This window comes from Eretmochelys imbricata, chromosome 1 (assembly GCF_965152235.1).
Source record: "Eretmochelys imbricata isolate rEreImb1 chromosome 1, rEreImb1.hap1, whole genome shotgun sequence".
In the NCBI taxonomy this organism is placed as follows: Eukaryota; Metazoa; Chordata; order Testudines; family Cheloniidae; genus Eretmochelys; species Eretmochelys imbricata.
The window spans coordinates 240,813,136-240,838,656 of NC_135572.1; the positions used below are offsets into that span (position 1 = coordinate 240,813,136).

Here is a 25,521-nt window from a genome sequence, read left to right on the forward strand (position 1 = left end):
GAAAAAAAAGGTCACACAATATTTTGAAACATACCCGCCTTCGACAGAACCTATGAGGAGATCCTTCCTTAGCAATGGACAACAAAATATAAAAAGACAATCATCCACTACTCATATAAGTAGCTATTCATTAAAAAAAGTATATTTCACAACAATTTCTGTTTTTGACTGGATATACATTTGACTTCAAGTATGTAATTCAGCTAAATCAAAGCCCTTATTAAATGAATAGTGGTCTCCATTCTCTATTCCTCATGAGATCTTCTGAATCGTGACCTTGTCTAAGTTAGATCTTACTTTTTTTTAATATAACTTACATTGCTCAGGGGTGTGAATAATCCACACCCCTGAGCAACATAAATTATACTGACATAAGCGCCAGTGTAGACAATGTTACAGATACCATATCTGATGGGAAGTGGAATAATTAAGCTGATGAGAAAGCTCTCTCCCTTTGGCTTAGAGCATCTTTACCACAGCTGCGCCACTGTAGCGCTTCTAGTGTAGATGTAGCCAGTGTTAAATTATAAAATATGTTTTGAAAATTGCAATATAATACATGGGATAATATAAAATAGATTTATTTATATATAGATAAATAAATCTAACAGTTAAATACACACACCTGGGTTTTTTTACCATGCATTTCTACAATTTTCAGAGTTAAAAAAAACCAACAACAACAACAACACAACAGTGACTGACCTTCCGTAACTGTTGTTCTTCAAGATGTGTTGCTCATGTCCATTCCAATGTAGGTGTGTACTTGCCCCGAGCACTGCCACCAGAAAGCTTTTCCCTCAGTGATATCCATCAAGTCAGCTCTGGTGCACCCTGGACTTGTGCATTCATAGCACTGGTATAAAGGCTCCCACTGAGCTGTAGGTCTCTCAGTTCCTTCTTTCTGGCTAACTCTGAGAGAGGAGTAGGTGGAGGAGTTTTGGAATGGACACGAGCAACACATCTCAAAGAGCAATAGTTATGGAAGGTTAGTAATCCCTTTTTCTTCTCCGAGTGCTTGCTCATGTTCATTCCAATATAGGTGACTCCCAAGCAGTTGTGCAAATGAGGGTTCAGAGTTTACTGGCATGCTGATTATAGTACTACTCCGCCAAATCCAGCATCATCTCTAGCCTGTTGGGTGATGGCGTAGTGAGACACAAAAGTGTGAACTGACAACCACGTTACTGCTCTACAAGTGTCATGGATGGGAACTTGTGCCATGAATGCTTCCGATGACGCTTTGATTCTTGTGGAATATGCCATCTGGGCAGGTATCTTTGCCAGGTCACTGCACGTGCGGATACAGGAAGTGACCTATGATGAAATTCTTTGGGCTGAGACTGGCTTTCATCCTGTCTGCAATGGCCACGAATAGTTCAGTGGATTTCCAACATGATTTAGTCCTTTCTATGAATAAGGCTAATGCACGTCTGATGTCCAGAGAGTGGAGCCTCTGTTCACACGTGGTTTCTGTTCACACGTGGATAGAAGACCAGTAGGAAGATATCCTGGTTACTATGGAATTGTGAAACCACCTTTGGAAAAAAAGCCAGATGTGGATGCAATTGGACCTTGTCCTTGAAGGATACCGTGTAAGGTGGTTCTGAAATGAGGGCTCGAATCCCCGAGACCCTTTTGGCAGAAGTAATGGCTACCAAGAAGGTCACCTTCTAGGAAAGGTAGAGCAGAGAGCACATTGCCAGCAGCTCATATGGGGATCCTGTCAGTCTTGACAATTCCAGGTTGAGACCCCAGGGAGGGACTATTTGCTGTACCTGGGGGTATAATCTCTCCAGGCCCTTAAAAAAAAATAGACTACAGATGGAGTTTGAGAACACAGAACAGCCATTCGGCCATGGGTAAAAAGCCAAGATTGCGGCCAAATGGACCCTAGTAGATGGCACAGTTAGTCCTCGTTTCAGGTGGAGTAAGTAATCTAGAATAAATGATACTGCTGATTGCATAGGTGAGACACCCTTCTGCATATACCAGATCGAGAACCTTTCCACTTTGCCAGGTAAGTAGCTTTAGTGGACGGTTTTCTGTTCCCTAGAAGTACCTCACAAACCAGCCCGAGCATGCTAGCTCTGCGGGGTTCAGCCATGGAGCTTCTAGGCCAAGAGACGGAGGGACTCGAGATTCGGGTGAAGTAGGCAGCCATGGTCCTGGAAGACTAGGGCAGGAAACAGAGGTAAACAGATTGGTGTTTCCACTGAAAGGTCTAGGAGCATGATAAACCAATGCTGGTGGGGCTAGGCAGGGGCTATCAGGATGACTCCCGCTTTGCCCCTTCTAATCCTCATCAAGGCCTTGTGTATGAGAGGAATGGGAGGAAATGTGTAGAAGAGATGACCCGTCCAAGGGGAGGAAGCATCTTTTGAGAGACCTGGAGCTGTGACTCAGTAAGGAGTAGAACTGGACACATTTCCTGTTGTGTTTAGTCACAAACAGCTCTATCTGGGGAGTTCCCCACTTCTGGAAAGCAGCTTTCACAACACCTGGGTGAATGGATCATATGTGGTGGTTGGAGAAGTATCTACTAAGGTGATCTGCTAGCTCATTCTGTGATTCTGGCAGATCAGAGGCCCCAATGGGGATTGAGTGGGCTATGAAAAAGTGTTTCCTGGCACAGGTGAAAGGAGTATGCTCCTCTTTGCCTGTTGATATAAAACATTGCTGTTGTGTTGTCTGTGAGAACTGACACACACTTGCCCGCCACATGGGGCTGGAATGCCTGGCAGGCCAGGCAAACTGCCCTGAGCTCCCTGACATTGATGTGTAGCACGAGCTCTTCCGGAGACTAGAGGCCCGGAGTTCTGAGGGATCCCAAGTGAGCGCCCCAGCCCGATGCTGAACTATTTGTGACGAGAGACACTGATGATTGGGGTCTTGAAAATGGGACTTCTGCACATGCTGCCAGCAGGTCTACCCACCAATGGAGGGAGGCAATCACGAATGAAGGAACTGCGATGACTGTATCTAAATGGTGTCAGCTCAGTGAGTATACAGATGACAGCCATGCCTGGAGAGATCTGAGCCAAAGTCTTGCGTGCTGCATCACATAGGTGCATGATGCCATGTGGCCCAGGAGCTTCAAGCAGATTCTGGCTGTGGTGATGGGGAGATTTCTAAGACTCTCTGTAAGCATCCCTATTGCTTACCATCGTGCTTCCGGGAGGAAGGTTCTGGCTTGGACCGACTCGAGAACTGCCCCAATAAACTCTATGCTTTGAACTGGGAGAGAGTAGACTTCTGCACATTTATTAGCAGACCTAAGTCCTGGAATGTTGACTGTATTAACTTTACATTGGGCTCCACTTGGATCTTGGTATGAACCTGTGACCAGCCAGTCATCGTGGAAAGGGTAGACCTGGACACCTGGTCTCCTCAGGAAAGTTGCAACAACTGCCATGCACTTCGTGAACACCCAAGGTACGCCTGACAGGCCGAATGGGAGGACCGCAACTGGTAGTGCACGTGATTCTCAATGAACTTGAAGAAACTTCTGTGTCTCTGAAAGACTGAGATATGAAAGTAAGTGTCCTTCAAATCAAGGGTAGTGTACCAGTCCCCTGGATCCAAAGAGACCCTGTAGAACTTTAGCTTCTTCATGAATATGTTGAGTTTTCACAGGTCCAGAATTGGTCCGAGACTGCCCCTGACATTTAGAATTAGGAAATAAGGGGTCAGGGATTCTACTTCCGTTAACTCTGGTGGAACCTCTTCCACGGCTCCCACCCTTAGGAGCAACTGCACCTCCTTGGGCTAGAAGTTGCTTGTGAGAAGGTTCCCTGAAGAGGAACAGGGGGCGGGGGGAGGGAGGGAGCACACAACTGAACTGAAGAGCGTATTCCACTGCTATCGTGCGTAGCACCCAGCACTCTGCCCATATGCTCAGGGTTTAGCTGATGGCCATATTTGGGGTTGGGAAGGAATTTTCCTCCAGGGCAGATTGGAAGAGGCCCTGCAGGTTTTTCGCCTTCCTCTGTAGCATGGGTCACTTGTTGGAGGATTCTCTGCTCCTTGAAGTCTTTAAACCACGATTTGAGGACTTCAATAGCTCAGACATAGGCGAGAGGTTTTTTGCAGGAATGGGTGGATGAGATTCTGTGGCCTGCGTTGTGCAGGAGGTCAGACTAGATGATCATAATGGTCTCTTCTGACCTTAATATCTATGAATTTATGAATCTGAGGCAATACAGGCCCATGCCCGACAAAAATGGGATAAACAGTTCACAAAAACTGGGGAAGTTGGATTCAAGTTCTGTCCTGATATGTCTTCCCCGTGCATCCCATCAAAAGGTCTGCTTAGACCCCCCCAGACTGTCTGCAGGAGGCAGGCGCAGGACAGGATTGCGGCAGAGGTCTACTCCTAAAGCCCCTGCTTTTCCTCCTATTGTGATCTTGCCAGGCAGGTGGCGGGAAGAATCAACTGGCCAGCTGAGGCTTATAATGTTTCCTTGAGGGTGCCAGTGTATAAAGCCTTCGGGACGTCAGGGTGGACCTTGAGGCCTTTAGGCTGTGCACCTTGGAATCTGTCTGCTCAGAAAAGTGATGTACCCTCAAAAGGAAGGTCCTGCAATGTCTGTTGAGCCTCATAAGGTGGGCCGAAGGATTGAAGCCAAGAGCTTCTATGCATTGCCACTGCTGAGGCCATGGATCGGGCTGCAGAGTCCGCTGCATCCACAGCTGCCTGCAGGGTCACCTTTGCCATAGATTTGCCTTCCTCCAAAACAGCTGCAAATTTTCACCTGACAGTAACTACTTAAATTTCAGCACTGAGTCCCAGAAGTTAAAATCATACCTGCTCAGGAGCGCTTGCTTATTTGTGGTCCTGAACTGGAGGCTACCTGTTGAATAGACCTTTCTGCTGAAGAGATCTAATTTTTTTGGTGTCCTTGGCCTTGGGGGTTGACCCCTGCTGACTGTCATTTCCGCTCACTGGCTGCTAAAACAACCAAAGAGCCCAGTGGTGGGTGTGTATAAAGAAATTCATACCCATTATCCGGGACAAAGTATTTCTTTTAAGTTTTCTTTGCTGCCGGCTGAGGGTGATGAGGGGATGCTGTGGTCCGCCACAATGCCTTGATGGGTCCCTAATAGCATCGTTCAGGGGCAATGCCACTCATGAAGGGCCTATTGCTACTAGAATATCTACCAGGGCATGGGAGGATTCCCTGATCTCCTCTACTTGGATCCTCAGGTTTTGAGCCACTCTTTTGAGGAGCTCCTGATGAGTCTTGTAGTCTACCTGGGAGGGCACTATGTCTTCTCCCACGAGAGCCTCATTTGGAAAGGAGGACGAGGTCTGTACAGATAGAGGACACTGTTCTTCACCCTCGGCACCAGTTGTGTCTCACAGTGCTGGGTCTTGATATTCAGCACCTGGATTTTGCTCAAAGTGGAAAAGTACAGGCACTCTTGACTGACGCCACGGTGTATGACCTTCTGGAATGTGACCCTTGCATCAGAGAGAAAGCCAAGGGGGTTCCAGAAAGGACACTGTCCGAGCATCTGCCACTGTCCCCGTGGCAAGCTGTGGGTAGGAATCCTTGACTCGGGTCTATGGCCGGACAATGCCGGCTGTAGTGACAGCCAGCTCCTGAGAGAAACATATGACTCCGCCTCCGAGTCTGTCTCTGAAGATTCCCTTCCCAGAGACCAAGGTGGAATGGTGCCAACCAGTGCCGGGAAGGAGGTGACTGGTGCTGGACCATCATGGCCAGATTCCCTTTTGAAAGCACCTGAGACCTCTGTTCTGCAGAGGTCCTCCCCGCTAGTGCCACCATTGACCGTTCCCATATGGCTGGGGATGGCAGTAGCAATAGAGAGAGTAAATCTCTCGCTGCCGCAAATGACACTGGCGTTGACAATACTGCCAGGGCAGTGGAACTCTGGTGGCTCTCTTGCGGTGGAGAGTCCATCAGTGCAAGACTCAATGGTACCCATTCCAGGGTCGGAGTCAATGGCACCACAAGGATTACTGGAGCCGCAGAGTGGCCTGATGTGGGTCACACCGTACTAGTATGTCTCTGCCCCACCAACCTCAGGGTTGGGGAACGACCTCTATCAGTCTTTTTCTGCTTCTTTCCTGGCACCGGTGATGGAGAGCAGTGCTGAGGTTCCCCTGACAAACCACTTTTCTTCAGCACTCGGGATGATGGATGGTGCCATGTCTCCCACGAAGCAGAAGGAGTGTCTTTCTTCAGTGCAAGTGATGAGTCTCCTGCAGAGTAGAGGGGGTGCTCTTACTGAGGCTGAAGTACTTGGTGCTGAGTCTGAGTGACCCAGCTCCAAGAAGAGGTCGTAGTGTTGCTTTCAGGAGGATAAATCTGAGCCTGATGTCTCTATCTTTTTTGGTGTGGGGCCTGAAGTCTTTGCAGATCTTACAGCACTCCCATACATGAGCTTTCCCCAGGCACTTAAGGCAGCTGGAATGGGGGTCATTCACAAGTATAGGCTTGTGGCAACAAGCACAAGGCTTAAACCTCAGAGACCGAGGCATGCCCTGGTGCTGGGAAGGGATTAACTCCACTGAGTCGGGTTCTATTAACCTAATCATTTATCTAAAAACTGAAATTTAACTACTAAGAATAAAGATAACAATTTACAATGAGGTTAGAAAGTCCACTGAAGGAGTACTTCCAGAGTGCAAGGACAAGCCAATTCCAGCAACCGTCGCGGGCGGTAAGAAGGAAATGAGGGGACTTCTGGTTGGCGGGACCCTTTATAAAAGCGCTATGAGCATGTGACTCCAGGGGGCACCAGAGCCAACCCGATGGATACCACTGAGGAACAACTTTCCGGAGGCGGCGCTTGGGGAAACCACATACCTACATTGGCATGGACCTGAGCAAACACTCGAAGAAGAAACATAAATTTAATTGAATGCACAGTGCTGCCGAACACTGTAGAAGGTTATTTTTAATCCAATACTCCTTAATAGTGATTTTAATGGCAATGCTTTATAGTTTGGGATTATAAAAGATAACCAAAATATAAAACCCATTCATATAATACAGTATGGGTTAAGTCATGCTACCACTTCCGTTTTTATCTATAAATTCAGTAAGCCTCCTCTTCAGCATCTTTAAATCTGGCCCAATATTTCTGAATAAATCAACTTTGTCTTTTGCCAAAATTCAATTAAGTATAAAGCTATTACAGCAATAAAATGACAGCTGCATCAATAATTATGCATTTAAACAAACACTCAATTCTCTTTTATCACTGTGTCTTATAACAATAACTACAGCATTTCATTATTAGGGAGATTAGAATTATTTGTTTCAGTTTTTTCATGTTGTTTCTGTAATATATTGAATATTACAATCAGTATAATTTGTCTATAAAAAGGGGCTAGTAAACAATACGTTTAACAGGTTTATTAAGTTTGGCAGGTACAAAATAAGAAAAATATTTACAAAATAATTCTGTCAAAAGGAAATATTTACCTTTATTAAAAGTTAAATTTCCACTAGGATTATATTAGAAATAGAAGTATAAAATATGATCATGTATTCCTTACCCTTTGCTCCAGAGCTGTCTGTGTCTGCTGTCTTAATAGAGCTTTAAATGGTCCCCCTTCTTTTCCAGCACTCCCACTGCCCATTCCTAAAGAATATCAGCACATAAATAACATCCAGAGAAAGAAGTTACAGACTGTATTTATTAGTCACACATTTTTTTAAAAACTATATTTCAAAGTATAGTTTGAAGTTTCTGAAAGTTTATTTTTTTACCAGTCAGGTACATTGAAGACTAAGGATCTTACCACATTTATACTATATTTCCCTTTAGTGCCAATGTAAAGGGGCATTAGGGTGAACATAAATTGCACTTTAAGTCCCTTTATACAATCAGAGTGGTGTACAGGTCCTTAGGGTAAATGAGAATAAGGCCCTAGAGTATTGAACTTGCAGCTTTTAGTTCTACAGTATGGCTTGATCTTTTCCCCATGGATGTAAGGGTATTTTTGCTATCAATTTCAATAGGCACAGTATCAGATCCGTAATCCTTATTTTCACAAGCACTCCGGTTACAGTCAAAGTTTCAATTTACATCAGTGAGTACTGCAGGATCAGTCCTAATTCAAAAGTGCTAAACTAGAAGTAATCCTACTAGTGCAATTTTCCAAGATGTCTGCTATAAAGCCAATTATGGACTGTGTCCAGGAATTATTTACAGTAGCAGTTAAAAAAGATTCCATGTCCTAAGGTTCATACAGTGTCAGAGTATCTCAATCATTTTTCCTCATGAGTTGGGGCTCAAAGCTCCAGTTTCCACATGTACACCACTCCTACTGAAGTCACTATAAGATCTGGCCCAAAGAGAAAACTGTAAGGGCAAGCATATAACAAATGTGCATCTTTTAATTTAACTTTTAACTCTGAAAAAAATACTGTAACTTAGAATTGAAGGACAGTCTAATTTAACATTTATGTAGAGTACATTCACTCATCTGAATCATTCAGATCAGCCATGGACTACTGCTGAGCATTCTAAACTGCCAAATTTATCTGTGATTTGCTTGCTAAAAGACATTTGTTGCTTCACAGTTACTAAATCCAGGAAGAAAACATATACCAAGGCTGTGTTTTTCCTAAAATGATCACAATTTTGGTGAATCAGATTTATCTAGTGGCATTTCATACCTAAGAACATACTTCACTGATATTTCTTATAGTCAGATCTGCCTACATGCCTCAGAGCTAAATCGATAGTTATTTGGTTTCAGTGTAACAGCAGTTATACCCTTCAATACTCTCAAAGATATCAGTGAAAACACTAAGAAAAATGAAGGATGAAACTAAAAAAAAGCATCAAGAACAAGATGAATGAAGTTATGATTAAAGGGAATATTTTTAAAGTTACCTTAACTGCTATTTTAAAACAGACAATACATTGCTACTTTCCCTGTCCCTTTTCTTCTGCTAAAAAATCCAGTAACAATAAAGAAGGAAAGATATTTTTCCATGTAAATGTGTGAGGGCTTTTTGTTTTAAACAAACTCAGGGACTGTTGCTGTTGGCACTTCGTGTACTCACTCATTTCAAAATTGACAAATGCTATCATAATGTCTAAAATGTTATTTATATACAGGAAATGAAATATTTTTAGCTGTTCTTGGATAAGGAAACAAAGATTAGCATCTGTATAGTCCCATTAACAAAATTAAGTTATTTTATGTTATTTTGCAGTAGACCTAAATAGCCTTTTCAAGGGACTATACAATACTAAAAACAGACTGACATGAAATGAAGAATATTTACTGAGATGAAACACATTCTTAAAAAAAAAAAAAAAAACACACAAAATAATCAAAACACTATCTGTAGAAAAGAAACAGTGATTTCTAGTATTTAATTTAACAGGACAATCTAGTGATCTCTGTCAACGAAACATAAAAAGGAGAAAGTACAAATACAAAGTTTGTGTACAGTCAGAATGAAACAAAACAATTTAAACAGTACAATAAACTAATATGGTTGCTAGCCACATGATGGTCAGATTTAACAGAAGAATATGAATGAGTTGGTAAGGAAGATGGAGTGCTTGTTCCATCTAAAATACAGGAACATTATTATAATGAAGAGAATGAAAAGAATATCAGTATTCAGTAGTTGTCTAATGGTAGCAAGTCCAATTACCAATATTTAGTGGAGACTTTTTTGGAAAAGGAAAGAATATAAAAGTATATATAAAATAAATATATATATATCTTCAATATAAAAGTAGGCTATTTGTTTTAAATATTGATAAATTTAAGGAAGAGGCTCTACAAATTATTGCAAGCCTCCAGGGGGAAAAAATTATCCTGTAATAGTCATGTAGCCAGCAGTTTTCAGAGACTATTTTAGCAAAAAGTTATAGAAGGCTAGGCATTAAATGCCCCCTAACTGATTAACAACAACATTCCATTTATTTCTTAAAAGGCAATTTAAAAAAGATGATTATAGATTGATCCTACCAGAAGCAGCCAGAAGCAGCTCTTCAGTGAAAGAAACACTTTTCCTCAGAACAAATGGGCTGACATGGCTAGAGTGAAGAGGGTTAAGGCTAGACCCCGGGAGGAGGAGACAGGACTTGTTAAGATGTGGGGAACCACAAGACAGAGTAGGGGAGCTAGGAAACAGGAAAATCCTAGGCCCCTGTGGGGAAGGTGCTGTGGAGGAAAGTAGTAGAGAGAAAAGATGTAGATTCAGAAGATGACTAAAGAAATAGGAGGAGGAAAGCAAAATGAAGCAAAAACAAAACAGACAATTTTTTTCAAATGAACAGATATATACTGCTAACATATGAAAAAGCTATTACCAGCATACAAAGAAATAAAATGACAATATAGCAACAGTGTGGAGTAGAAGCACGTTATCAAAAATCTGAGTATTAACTTTGTTTTAAAATGTATTTAGTTTTATTAAAGAGCCAAAGTAATTGAATATTTATTTCAAATTTCAATTAAATTTTACACAAAGATTTAAAGTGAATACTTCTTAATAAAATCTATTCAAAACAGCCTTCCAACATGCCTAAGGAAAACTGATATTGTAACAAGTTCTCTTCTCCAAAAGTGAATTTAAGTTGACCATTATCCAGAAACCTAAACATTTAATTTTTAAAGTCTTAAATCTTATAATGGTGTGTGTGTGTATATACATATTTATTTCCCACATAAAAGAGGAGTGCCCATCTTCTCAATTTCCTCCACATGTATATTAATTCTTCTTTCTCTCCTACCCCAAACTTATTAAAATATATAATACATGTTACATATGTAATATGTAACTACTTTAGCCAGATACTTCTCTTAGTTTACAATTACATGAAAAGTAGCACTACTCACAGCAGGAAGTCTCCAATTCCAAATCAGAATTAACTTTCTCAGTGCATTTTGAAACTCCTCCTCTCACCTTTTACTACAGAGAATTTGACACAGCCCATTCTACTCTGTATCATCACATTCTACTTTATAAAAGAAATGGTGGTAATAATCTTTCTTCCAACAGTTCCAACCCAGAAGACTAATAAGCAAATCCAAGTTTCTCTCTCTCTTTATATCATGGTATAAATACCTAAAATTGTGGTATATATGTTTCTTATGAAAGTTAAACAAAGTCTTAATTTGAAGTCAACATATTGACATTGCTTCCTCAGTCATACTCTATTCCTCTTCCTTCCTCAGACAGCTTAAAAAAAAAAATCCCAATTTTCCCTTCTTCAGATGGCTTGAGTAGTTTACACCTTGAATTTCAGATCTTTTTATATTTGCCAAACCATGAATCAGATCGTCATATACTAGAATAAAGAGCTTTGACACTATGATACCCTCTACTAAGCAAAACACCCAAAAAAAATCGAGACAAGTCCAAACATAACTTTACTAAAATAATCTGTAAGAACAGTTTTCATTAAATAAAACTAGAGCCATATCATCACAGCCATACTACACTTACTTCACTAAAGAGGGATCAAACTTATTTTATAAGGCAGTAAAAGAAAAACTAAACCAAGTTAGTCTAAGTCTCAATTTGTTTAAAAAAAAAAAATAGTATCCTTTATAGGGACAAAGCTTTAATCAGAGGTGGTTGAGCCAAGAATCCTGTAACAGTTTGTGTCCTAAGTATGGGTTGTATTGAGTTGTTAATTTAGATTATAGAACCTTGAGAAAATGCTAGTGCCATCCGTGAAAACAATGCTATCTTTTTTATTTTAAAATACCACAAACATGTTTGGTAAAGTCTGTTTAGAACTGCCACCTGCACGAAGAAAATATTTAACATAATTTATATCATTCAATAGTATTCCCTCTCTGTTGAAGACGAATTCTTATCAAAATTAAGGATATTTAAAGATCTAACTATAAAGTGACTATTATGCTTTCCTCCCAGAACAACTACAGTTGAAGAGTCACAAGTCAAGGTGAAACATGACTCTTAAACATATTATATATTATGTTGTTAAGTGATTACTTTTTCAAAATTCTATGTGTGCGTATAATTTTTAGACATAACAAGCAAGCCTTCTCATTGAGACACATTTTGGCAACAGAGAGTTGAACATATTGCCAAAAGATAGCAGCTACATGATACTGCAAATAAAAGAATGACTGGGGTCACCAAATTAAATTAATAAGCAGCAGGTTTAAAACAAACAAAAAGAAGTATTTTTTCACGCAACGCACAGTCAGTCTGTGGAACTCTTTGCCAGAGGATGTTATGAAGGCCAACAGTTCTTCAAAAAAGAACTAGATAAGTTCATGGAGGATAGGTCAATCAACGGTTATTAGCCAGGATGGGCAGGGATGGTGTCCCTAGCCTCTGTTTGCCAGAAGCTGGGAATGGGCGACATGGGATGCATCACTTGACGATTACCTATTCTGTTCATTCCCTCTGGGGCACCTGGCATTGGCCACTGTTGGAAGACAGGATACTGGGCTAGATGGACCTTTGGTCTGACCCAGTATGGCCATTCTTACGACTGTTATTAGCTTAAATTTAAAAACAAAAAACTGAAGCTGATGAAGATGGCAGAGCTTCCTTAACGTACTAGAAAATTCCTCACCACAAAGGCCCCTATCTCGCAATCTGATCCACACAGATGCACTCTTATGTCCACATAGAGCCCACTGTTTTCAATGGGGCTCTGTGTAGGTGCAAACAGTCCATCCATCCAGATCATGTTGCAGGATCAGAATCTAATGTAGCTACTGCAGAAATGTCTCAATTTCACTGCAGACTACTATCACCCTCCTGTGTCTTGGGCATGTCTACTAAGGCCATGACTACACTACCCGCAGGATCGGTGGGTCATGATCGATCTATCGGGGACCAATTTATCGCGTCTACACTAGACGCGATAAATCGATCCCCAATCGCTCTGCTATCGACTCCGGAACTCCACCAGAGCGAGAGGCAGGAGCGGAGTTGACGGGGGAGCGGCGGCCGTTGATCCCGCGCTGCGAGGATGCGAAGTGATTCTAAGTCGGTCTAAGATATGTCGACTTCAGCTACGCCATTCTCATAGCTGAAGTTGCGTATCTTAGATCGATCCCCCTCGCAGTGTAGACCAGCCCTAAGATGGCCACCTACCCTGGAACTTAATCAGATAACACGTATGTTTTCCAATAATCATCAGGAATTTAATAATACAAATGTATGAATTTGTGGGGTGGTGTCTCTTAAAAATAAATATTGGCCTGTTTGTTTTTTAAAAACACTTGTTCTCAGTTTCTTTAAAAACATAAATGCTCAGCATAGGTTGTCCATAAGACATAATCACTATTTTTACACAAAAGATAAAGAAAAGGCCAAAAAGGTAACCCCCCCCCCCAAAAAAAAAAAAAAAAGAAGAGGGAGAATTACAATTTGATAGTTTATTTTAGGCTTTTGGATTGAGTTTGCAAAATTTACTCTTGAGAATCTACAACCTATTTCCATGTGTAAATTTTGAATCTGAAGTACTCCTGAGACACCGGTCAAGTACAATAACTGAGTCAAAAAATGTAACATACCTTAAAACTGTCATGATTAGGGAGATGGGAACGTTCTCAGATTCAAATACTACTTTTAAACATCATATTTAGAACCAACATTTAAAACAGCAGCCACGCTTTTATACATGGGCCGATAGTATTTTTGTTCTGTTGTAGCAGAGCAAAACAATTAAAGGAGAAGAGTTCAAAACTCCCAGGACTGTACTGAAATAACGACTGATACAGAGAGGGAAGTAAACAAGGCAGAGCCACGTTTCTTGTGCTCCATAAGAAATTGAGGGGGTGGAGGGAGGAATCAGCATTCAATTAAATTGTGAAAAGCCAGTTGAGAAAAATATTTAAGCTTTTAAAAATGTGTTCAATAGCCTTTAAAACTACTTTTAAAAAATTACACGACAGCGTATACTTGATTTACCACAGCCACTTCCATAACCCTGAAGAAGTTCAGTAGACACCAGCAATTGCATTTCTAGAATCAATTTGCAAACAGACAAGTGGAATCTACACAAAAATATGGATGCATTTTCAGCAGAGAAGACTAGGCTTAGAAAAATCACATATTAGTAAGACTTGATCACTCATTTCCCCCATCATATTATGGTGAAAATGTACCCCCATAATTTATCATCTGAAGTGGAGGAAATTAAAAGAAAAAGACAATTCCTTAGGACTCTCTTTATAACATTTTGAGATGCTTCTAAATGGCTATACTATAAAAGCTACTCTTAAACTGCCTATATGGTATGGTTATAACGCTTTGGAAAACAAAGTACAGTAAATCAGCGCACTACAAAATGCTTTCATTCTTTAATTGCATTATTTGAAATATCCAATTTCCACATCATTTTGATAACTTACATGCCAAAAAGGAAAGAGGGTTTGAATGAAAAGATAAAACAAATACAAATTAACAAAAAAAATAAGAGTGGGTGGAAGCGCCTTACCAGTTTTGGGTGTCAAACTCAAATCTGTGTCAGAAGAAGAGGACTGTCGACTGTAGGACTTTGAAGGTGAAAAGGAATAGGTTTGGTTTTTCAGAGGGGTGGAGGGTCCTGATGAATGAGTATTGGGATTGGGATCTTCATTGAAAGGAATCCTGCCAGAAGAAGGTGGAAACATATTCAGTAATCCTGTGCCAAAGGACCTGGCTGACAGCAGCATGATCCGAACACCAGGATGGGGTTGGGGAAGGGCCAGCAGTTATTCCTTAAGTGTGTTGCTGGGGATGAGGCCAAAGGCAAAGAAATGATGTTTACTCACTCAGCATTCTACAGATAGATGCTGATTATCGGCACTGGAACAATTAAGCCAAATAAAAGGCATGAAATGTCAGACCAAGAAAAAAAAAAAAAAGTATATATGCAAAAGAAAACAAAACTCAAAATACATGGCTTTAAACAAAATTGTTCAACTACACAATGCTTGCTGAGTTAGATTATTAAAAAAAAATGATCTCAAACTATATTTGTGTGTGTGTATATATACACACACACACACGTATATTTATGTATGCACACACATATTTTAAGAAAAAAATGTTTCCTTATCCTATAGCATCAGCAGTGTGCCCACAGCTAAAAACAAAGCAAAGAGAAAAACCTTAAGGAATACAACTGTATTGACAAACATGTCAGTTATGTGCAGATTGCCTTACCTGTTCTCCAGGACTGTCTTTTCCACAAAGCGACACAAACCCTTCCTAACGCTTTAAAAATTGAGGTAACATTTGAATTACACTTGAAAGAAATTTGAAGCCCAATCATGTTTTCCTATTATGACTAGTAAGAAAGACTTGTAAACTGTACCTGGTGGATGTTACTAAACTCAGATGTAGGATTTTTGGGGGGTTGTTTTTTTTTTTTTAAAGGTAATCTCAAGTCGTTAAAGGAAATGAAAAGCATAGCTCTGTGGAAGAGACTTTGAGGGAACACACACTCTTCCAAGTAACTATTGAGTTTGTTTCAGCAGCTGAACACAGCAGTAATTCTCCACTGACAGCAGAAGGACTCCCAGTGAGAAAAAGAGGGAGAAAAGATGGGTGGTACCTGCCTACACTGCCTGCCTGCCTGCACTTTGCGACCACTGTGCCTGTGGCCTGCCTCTCCCCAGCTCCTGAGTCTGAGTAGTCTCGTACCAGTGTAGATGAGAGTGGGAACAGACAGAGAGAAGTTCTGGGTAAGTCGTGAGCCAGAAGCAGTGTGAATTGGGCTGTTGTGAGTCGAGCGGCATCCATGGCTTGGCGGATGAACCAGCGGAGACCTGAGAGAATTTGCAGCCAAAGTGGAAGAAAAGAAAACAATACATACAACAGATTGCAAAGTTATGTTAAAAATGATTTCAGGGAGTGCTAGTTAGCGGAGATCTCTTATTCTTTAAGCAGACTCTAAGAGTTATAATTCCTAGCATGCAAGAGTCAAGACAAAATCAAAAAGAGCAGGGGAACAGCGAAGTATTAACTTGTTAATATATTATTGAATCTTTGGCATTAAAGGCTAAGGTTAATAAAGATAATAAGACGTGAGTAGAACCTGCTGGTCTTGAAACCCACTCACACTTCTGGGCAGGACCACATAGATTGATTAAAACAACCTTATCAAAATCCAGCATGCAAGTTGCTAAACAACCTTGCATATACACGGATTAAGATAATGTTTTTTGTCATTTGTTCAAGATTGAATGCTACAAATATATGGGTGATGTTTAAATTGCTAGCTACTGCAGCCAATGTGTAGTTTTTTAATTGCTTGTGGTTTTTATGTTGTTAATATGCCCAGAAGCTCTGTGGTAATGGTTGCATGTTTCACAAGTCAATACAAATTAAATTAATAATTCTAAATAAGACCAATAACTGGACTCCACTGCTGGGGAAGTTGTACAGTGGTATTGCTGCTGCCTTATACAAAGTGCTCTGATTGCATTATGATAATTATAAGACTACAATAATCTTAGTTATTGTATCATTAAAAGAAAATGACCTAATTCAAACAATATATATCTGGACATGTTACACAGAAGTATAGTTTTTTGTACTCTATTTTTCGTCTAGTAATTGTGTAAAATATACACAAGATGACATAACAAATAAATTGATGTAATCACAGTGGAAACTGAGGACTGTAAATGCTTCCACCCTCAGAATAATATGACACTGGAATTTTCCTAATTTTATTTCATTTGTTCCTATTAAAAATTTGAATTCAAACTGTGTTGTGTTGATTTAGCCAAAGTGAACAACTGGAATTAGGCCACACTCCTCATCATGAAACCTTTTTCAGTCAGTGTACAATATATGTACAATATAGCCTAATTTGCTTTGCTTACAAAGAAAAACAAAAGACTAAAATGATTAAAAGACTTCAAGGATGTCCTTTTATCTCCTGAGCCACTCAACTATCTGAACTCAAATATACTTCTCTTTTCTTACATGAATGCACAACAAAGACACTCAAAGTGCTAAAAATAGAAATCCCTTAAGAAATGCATAGTATTGTGAAAGATCCCCATGAACAAAAAATAGGTTATTTGCACGTGCAAACTATTTACCAGCTAGAGGTTGGCGGATCACAACACAGGAATGTGCAATGCTATGACTGCACAAATGCAAGAGTTATGGAATTAATAGAAAAACATCTCTCTTGCCAAGATTTACTGCTGCATCATCTAATGTCTATCTTCTCAAAATTGCACAACATAAACCAAGTTACAGACAAGAAAAAACAGTAAAGGAGAAGTAAATGCTGGGAAAACACACTGGATATGTAAAACTGAATGAATATGAAAAGAAATGAAATTCACTCCATTACAATCTATTAACTCATACTTACTCCTTCATTTCTTTAGATGGGGAATTACATGCAGGTAAGAATGCTGTGTTACTTATTTTATCCAAGGTACAGACTGTTCCTATGGCTCGTACTACTAGTCCAGATTCTCCCTCCAAATCAAAACACTGCAAGTAACCAACAACTGCATTCCCTCTCATTTCAAGTACCTTCAAGCCAATCTTCCTTTGAAGTTCACCTACAAAAAATAAACACAAGTTAACTGACATCTCACTTAGATATAGGGCAAATATGTTAAAGAGGATGTTTCTTATTCTCTTCTGTGGATCTGACCTTCTTCATTTTTGTAATAATTTCAGGATAGGTAAACTGGCTAATAGAGAACATCCCACATGATTATACCTAAACATAGCCACAACGTTCTCCTGCAAATTGAAGACTCTTAGTTCTGTGATCTTATTAGTAGTACATCTGGACCATTTACATTTAGAGCCTTCTAGAAAATGGGCAAGAGTAGAAACTGAAAACAAAGACTGTAAAATTATTTGACATTTCTTTTTTATTTTTTTCCCCCCAGTCAACTCTAGCTGCACTACTACTACCAAAAAGAAAAAAAGAAGAGGCCTGAGGAGGGTTTTTTTTGTTTGGCTGGTTTTTTAAGTGTTCATTAGGACCTTCATTTCTCTTTTGTGGGAAGGGATATGAGCAAGGCATCACAAGAGTTGGGTGTACTGGAGTTACTAGCTGCTCTGTAATACTGCAAATAATCCAGATATAGCTATGAAATACACTGAGGCCTCAAACTTCCTTGAAATTCAGACAAATAAATGCATGGATAGACATCTTTAATTTCCTTTTTTCTTTTGCAAACTTCCAAAACATATAAAAGCATATATCAACCTAATGTCATGGTTTTTATTCCTTTTCAATTTCTACCTTAATGTACTTATATCATATACATGGACGCCACATTATGCAAAACATATTCTGACTATTTTTCTACTGTTCCTTTGGTATTAAAATGAAAAATCTTTACTGTACACAAGTCAAGAAACGGAGTTGAGTTTGCTGTAGGAACCTGAATTTGACCATTTTGTAAGATTGCATTACAATAGCATTTCTCAGATGACCACACTATGCTAAAAACTGACATAATTAGCAAATAATATAGAACAATGGAAGAAAATTGTACATTTTTGCTTCCTTCACTAAGGTTGTAAATAAATTGAATTATGCAGTGTCAGTATTTTTCCTGCACTTTTCTCTATAACTATAGGCGCACATGTTCTAATTTCTACTACCGCAGACATGGTATCTGATCAAATTGGTTGTAAGTGCATTTACCACTACGAAAAAAATGCAGGGAACATTTATCATCAATTGACTTTTTACATAAATAAAATTGCATCCCTAAGGTAATTTACATATTTATATTTATTAATAGTCTCAATCCAGTTCTTCATATGCAGGAATCAGCCTCACAAAACACACTACTACAATTGCTACCCTTTATTGCTACCTACATAGCAGAGATGCCAGGATCAAATGGGTATGGAGAGTGAATCTTCTAAAGTGATTTGTCCCACTAGAAAAAAGAAAAGGAGTACTTGTGGCACCTTAGAGACTAACAAATTTATTAGAGCATAAGCTTTCGTGACTACAGCTCACTTCATCGGATGCATACAGTGGAAAATATAGTGGGGAGATATGTATGCATCCAATGAAGTGAGCTGTAGCTCACAAAAGCTTATGCTCTAATAAATTTGTTAGTCTCTAAGGTGCCACAAGTACTCCTTTTCTTTTTACGCATACAGACTAACACGGCTGCTACTCTGAAACTTGTCCCACTAGGGTCACGGTTAAGTCATGAAGAAGAAGGCAATTCCTATACTGTAGTTGTTCTGTGGATATACTGACTACTTCAATCTCCAAGACTAACTGCCAAACAAAAAATGAAAGAAAAAATTTAAAGGAAAAAATGTAATCTAGGTATTAGTATTTAGTGGCTAGTATATCATTGTTTTATTTAAATTTCTCTCTCAATATGGTTAAGAGTACAATAAAAGTCTGTTAAATTTGAGATTACATCAGAATTTTAAGTTCATCACACATTTAATGCTTCAGAAAATGTACAAAAAAAGTGTCTTTTATAAAACAACAAGCTACCTGCTATACAGTTAATAACATCTGATACTGATGGCACTACGGAACATTATGCATTACAGAATGCTACTATTATGGGCTGTTTTACACCACAGCCATGGCAAAGACCACCACTAAGCAAACAGTTTCGTCCTATGCTTTCACACCTCATTAGCGACATTTGAAGTTTTGAGAAGGACTTTCACTTGGTTGGGCAATCCAAAATGACCTTTGAAATTCCAACAATGTTAATAGTTGTTTTATGACGTAAATGGTCATCCCAGAGGAAATGAATTGAAATCATCAAACCAGCTCTAATCAGAAACTGGACATGAGCCATATCCTAACAGGTGAAAGACTGATTTATTCACATATTCACTCACAACATAGTTTAAATTTTAAAAAAGCAAATAGGACACATATGCAATTACAATTTGACCAACACTGACTAGAGATCCCCACTAAGTGCCTTTTCTATTCTAATGCTGCACACACTGCCTCTTTATATGTATCAATCACATCTACAAAAAACACTGCGCAGACATATATTAGTCTTATCGCAATATTATTTTTCTGATAGCTCAAAATGTGCTGTGCCCCTCACAAAACAAGTGAAGACATCACCCCTGTCCTGAAGAGAGTAAAATCTAAATTTAACATGACATAATAAGTGGCAAACAGAAAAATGAGGAGGCAAGACAAGGGTGACAGTAATTTAAAACAGCTATTTACCTAATAATAACCGTGGTTCTTAGAGATGTTGTTGTCTGTGATATCCCAGGTTGGAGAAGGCTCTCTCACTGGTGGGTAGGTGTGCAGAAACCCAGTCAGAAGTTCAAAACCGTGGTGTTGGGGGAAAAATGCTGAGCATGACTGTACAAGAGGGTGGTATGCCAAGACTTTTGCAAGGTGAACTTTGATGGTACTGAATGAGAGTCCAGAGTTTATTAAATGCAGAATATAATCCAAGATTTTTGGTGGTTAGGTCTTCAATAGGTGCCCCAACTGCCATCTCATCCATCTGTTATTTTTTTTGTAGAAGCGAGGTGGTGAAGGACATTCTTAGGGTCTACCCACTTGTTCAGTGCTGATAAGATGAGAGCTGGGACCACAACTCGCATGCTCATTTGACGTCTTGCAGGGTGAGATACTGACTTCAGCCAGCCTTGTAAGGAATGTCGGTTAAGTCTGACTAGTGGGATCATGTACAAGCAAGTTGATGTGTGACCCAGAAGTCTGAGGCAATTTCTTACTGTAGTTGGATTTGATTTGATTATGGTGATCATCATCATCTAAAGGAGAGAGAAATCTATCCTTGGGAAAATATGCCTTCCATGAGTTGGCAGCAATTACAGCCCGTATAAAGTCTAAAATCTTTATTTTTCTTGTCTTCTATCCAAACTAAAAATCTCAGTCTGTCTCTCTGATATCTCCTCATAGATGTCTAATCAGCAGCTCAAGCTCAACATAACTGAAACAAAGCTCTTCATCTTCTGCCCCAAACCCTCCCCGCATCTACTTTTTCAACCACCATCACTTTGCCTGTCACTCACATCCATAACCTGGAAGTAGATGCCAAAGGGACTTGAATGACAGGAATGAGGACATCTCCTGGATTTCCCAAAAGGAGGTCTCCAATGGTCCCAATGGTCCCAAAGTGGTATATTGGTAAAATTGGCTGACGTTGGATTGACCCGGCTATTGCCATGTTGGAGATGGATGCGCTGGAACTTTAAAATGACTCTGATCAGCAGAGATATCCTGTGTGATGTGAGGGGAAAAAGCTCCTTACCAGATGGAGGAGAAAGGGCATGTCCCAGTAACAGAGATGAAGAATGGACATCATTGAGAGGCAGTGCCAACCTTTGAGGTGACCTCAGTACTGAGGTCAGAAATATGCACCAGTGCCAAGCGTGGAGACGTTGGTGCTGACAGCGGTGCCAGGGATGTGGTTAACTTCTCCAACCTAGAATCAGGAAGTACGCTAGGGATTCCATTGATAGTACCAATGTCAATGTTGTTACCAACATTTGCTGGTTATTGGCATTTTCAGGCATGGGTGTTGAATTTGGCCTATATATGCTGCTTCGGTACCAAACCAGAAAACTAGCAGGCATCACTTTCCCCTGTTTGGTGAGCGGGCTTAGTACTTTGTTCTCCTTATGGGAAGAAAGGAATCGTAAGCCATGATTTTTCCACAATGGTCAAACCCCCCTTGCCAGGAGAAGAAGGTACCAAACTTTGGTGCCATGGTGGTAGCCAATACCAAGATGGTCTTCGATGCTGGGTCTTTGTCTGATAGTGTCAAGGATCTTCTGTCAATAACGACCTTGGGAGGTGCGTGCCAGTTGATAGGGCACAGGCTGACACAGGCTCAGCAGAGTCAGATCTTCTAGGAATAGGATCCTCTCTCTTTGGGTCTTCAGTTCCCCTCATGGATTGTTCAAGGAGGTATAGCTTTGAACAGGTGTTCCTGGGACTTCCTTTTCCTCACTGAGAATGACCAACAAACTGAGCAATAGTCTGGCACATGGCTCCCACCAATGCAGAACTGAGAGTGGGCATGGCCATCGGTGACTGTCCCTGATAGAAGTCAATACATTACAACTAAAATAAAAATTAAATATACACATCCTCTCCCTTAATAATTAATAACTATAGACTTTAAAAAATAGCAGCAAATCAATATTACGGTTGAACTTATTTATTAATACCTGACATTAGTGAAATAAGTCTTTGTCTAGCCTCATTTGATGCCCTTGGTGTACGGATTCGGTCTATCCATTGGTATTCAGGGTCTTCATTAACGACCAGCTCTTCCACAAATCCATGAATTACTACAGCTCTATAACACTTTGGAATAGATGTGGCTGTTGAAAAGATACATAAATATGTAATATACAAGTCTAGAAATGAAGTATTTAAAGAGTATTTTAAAAGTTCTTAAAAAAAAAAATATGCCTAGATAGACATCTGAGTGATTCTCTTCACAACAGATTTTAGGGCATACTAAACAGTTTTACTAAGAATCTTACTGGTGCCTGCTGGAATTACTGCCTGAAGTTGTACCCTTGTTTCAACATATACATTCATAAAGCTCTTTCACTAGTACAGATTTTACATAAAATATGCACACAAAGTAACATTACATGCACATATTCACGAACAGGCTTTGCTGCGAATGTAAAGTAACCAGAAAAAAATATCAGATGAATAAATGAATTTGAGATACTTTAAAGCAGTTGCTTAAAAAAAGAAATGGTCTGCTGCAGATGTTCTTATATAACCAAACAATAATGCAATTCAGAATTCAAATTGGACCTTTTGTTTTGCTACTGGCTTTAGTGTGATCTGGACTGGGCCTTGAAGGAGAGTTGAGGAATGGAGAAAGGGAACAGAAACTAGAAGAAGAGAAAAGCAGCCTTGAAAAGAATGACACACACCTGTAGCTGCTCAAAACTCTATTTTTCATTAGTTCTAGTATACCACATAGATTTGTACCAAGGACTATCTGGGCCTTAAAATGCGTCTTGGGATTTCACAGGACTATTAGGCCCCAAATCAGTAAAACGCTTGAGGCCTGTGCTCAGCTCACATTGGCTTAAGCTTTGCTGAACTGGGGCTTTATACAATAAATCAAATAAGGGCTCTGATCCAAAGATCATTGCAGATAATGAGTCTTCCACGCTCTCTTGATTTCAGCAGGATTTGGATCAAGCCATAAATCAGTTTGTTCATACATAAATGACCTGGAACTGGGCTAGTCAAAATCTGCTATAGTTCATTCTATCAGAAAAGAAACATTTTAACAATTATGAAGATAAGAGGATGATGAAAACTACATCTTTTCACTGCTTCACTGCAAATACAGCATGATTCTTGTCACTACTGTGAATAAACACTTTATTGAAGAAAAACAACATCTTTTTCTGAGTGATGGAAGGAAAACAATGCACTTTGCATTTCCTCTCCTCAAGAAATGTTACCTCCAAAGAAGATACAAATAACAGAGCACAAGACTCAATTAACAACGATTAATCCATACTATTATCTAGAAGAGACACTTATTTTAATTTGGGAATCTTTAATTTCTCAGCTGTCCAATATTTTATATTCATAAATTAAAAAATAACTAAAAAAACCATTGCCACACAAGAGAACAATATACTGATTTATTTATTTACTCACTGCAAAAAAACTTGACTCCGCAGGATGACTGCCTAAAACGGTTTAAATCATTGAAGAGGTCTACTTTCACTACCACATTGATCTCCCCACGGATACCTGTCCATAAAAAAGGTGTGGTCGGTGAAATTTATATCAGAAAGAAGATACAGAAAGAATTAAATCTTCTCAACTATTTAACTTTTTTTACATTTTAATTATTAGTGTTAAAGCTAGGTATACTCCATAACGAATAATATCAATATATTTTTTCTTCAAAGAACTTGAAGCTAAATATTTCTGTTACAATATTTTCAGACCCCATATTAGAATTTCTCTCAAAAAAGGTCTCAAGACCATAACAGAATTACTCTCCGCAGTCCATTCTCGTTAAGGTATCCAGTATTCATTTCAGATTTATAATACCAACTCACCATGGTGTACTGAAAATTAGTTAATGTTTTTGCAACACTTGAACAAGAGAAGAACTTCATAACCAAGAGGTATTATTTTGGCAATTCGTTTTTCAAACAAAGCTTAATTTTTTAGCCATAATTTAAATTTTTTAATAAAGCTACATTTCTTCAGTGTACAACCATCAGCTTTGATTTCTTTTCTCTTCGTACCTACAGTGCCTACTCCACCATCTTCAGCTGTTCCTCATTCTTATTACTTTTTCTTGACTAACAAAATAATTTTGTGCAATACCACTTCACATCACTATAGCTGTTCATGTGCTGAAGACATCACAGTACAAAAAAAGTGAATAAAAACACTAGATGTAAATGACGGAATGGGACCTTCTTGATATCGGGCGTCCTGACCCAATTCTCTCAGAAGTCACTATGTCTACACTGGTACAGACAGAATGCCCAATTCAGTACAATAGCATCTTCATATATTTTTCTTCACATATTCACAATGACCACAAATCCAGAGATCAATTTGAACTCCATTAAATTTTCACTGTTATAATCTAACTCAGCCTTTGGTTTATTTTCCAACGTAAAGTCAGTGATATACTGCATATTAGACTTTTACATCAGTAATCTCCAAAACTAGTTCTTTTCATGTAACAAATGTTTGGAGGAGAACAATAATTAGCTGTAAATTGACAATCATGTAAAACTTTTTAATGTAGTAAAAAAAAAACTCTACCGTCTATGCTTACATTCTGTTCCTAGAGTGGAATCCTGAAATCAATGGCAAAATTCCTATTAACTTCAATTTCACCCCAATTCTAAAATATTTTGAACAGATACATGTAGGACTAAAAAGACACTTTTTCTAGGGAAAAGGGAATTTCATCCTGTACTTTCTGTTGAAAATTTGTCACTTCCTCTCCCTTCATCCCAAATAAAGCTTGTCCAAACATACCAGAAGGAACACACAACAGATAGCCTTCTTAAAAATACATGTTTTCAGCAACAGCATGGTAATTGCAAAGGTACTGGTTTTGAGTTTTTTGTTTATTTAAAAGATTTAACTACCTTAGTGGTGACCATTTAAAGCATTGTCTGTCAATTTTTTCACTTTTCTGAAATTTCATGAAGGACATTCTGTCAGATGCTATCCTCCAATAATAAATTCCTGTGACATAATTTGAGATCTCTCAACTGTAAGGTATAATTGTTATTGCAATAAAAAAAAGAAAAGTATCCTACAATGTACCATATATACTCGCTCATAAACCAAATATTTTTGGTAAAAAATGACGTATCAAAGAGCGGGGGTCAGCTTATAAACGGTCTACACCAAAATTTGATGATTTTAAACTCTATGAAATCATTGAATTGAATATCTAATACACTGTCATTTTGTTTACCTGGACCGTCTGCAGGCATGGAGCTCCTCATTCCCTGTGGCTGCGGTTTGCCATTCCCAGCCAATGGGCAGAGACGGCTCTAGGTTTTCTGCCACGCCAAGCAAAGATTTTGG

General features: G+C 39.2%; 1 protein-coding gene across 13 annotated transcripts in view; it reads right to left on the minus strand.

Moving 5' to 3' along the window:
* The window catches only part of C2CD5 (C2 calcium dependent domain containing 5), a 132,206-nt gene that overhangs the window by 91,934 nt on the left and 14,751 nt on the right, over nt 1-25,521 (minus strand). For 5 of the 13 annotated variants that reach the window (XM_077826425.1, XM_077826401.1, XM_077826408.1 and 2 more), the window contains 7 exons: nt 23,608-23,703; nt 22,134-22,289; nt 17,320-17,515; nt 14,440-14,591; nt 9,974-10,168; nt 7,532-7,617; nt 35-67 (listed from right to left, as the gene is read on the minus strand). In XM_077826425.1, the coding sequence (XP_077682551.1) occupies nt 35-67; nt 7,532-7,617; nt 9,974-10,168; nt 14,440-14,591; nt 17,320-17,515; nt 22,134-22,289; nt 23,608-23,703 (914 nt within the window). Of the gene's footprint in view, nt 1-34; nt 68-7,531; nt 7,618-9,973; nt 10,169-14,439; nt 14,592-15,629; nt 15,755-17,319; nt 17,516-22,133; nt 22,290-23,607; nt 23,704-25,521 lie in introns of all 13 variants that reach the window. The other 8 variants (XM_077826450.1, XM_077826441.1, XM_077826460.1 and 5 more) reach the window with 5 other exon arrangements.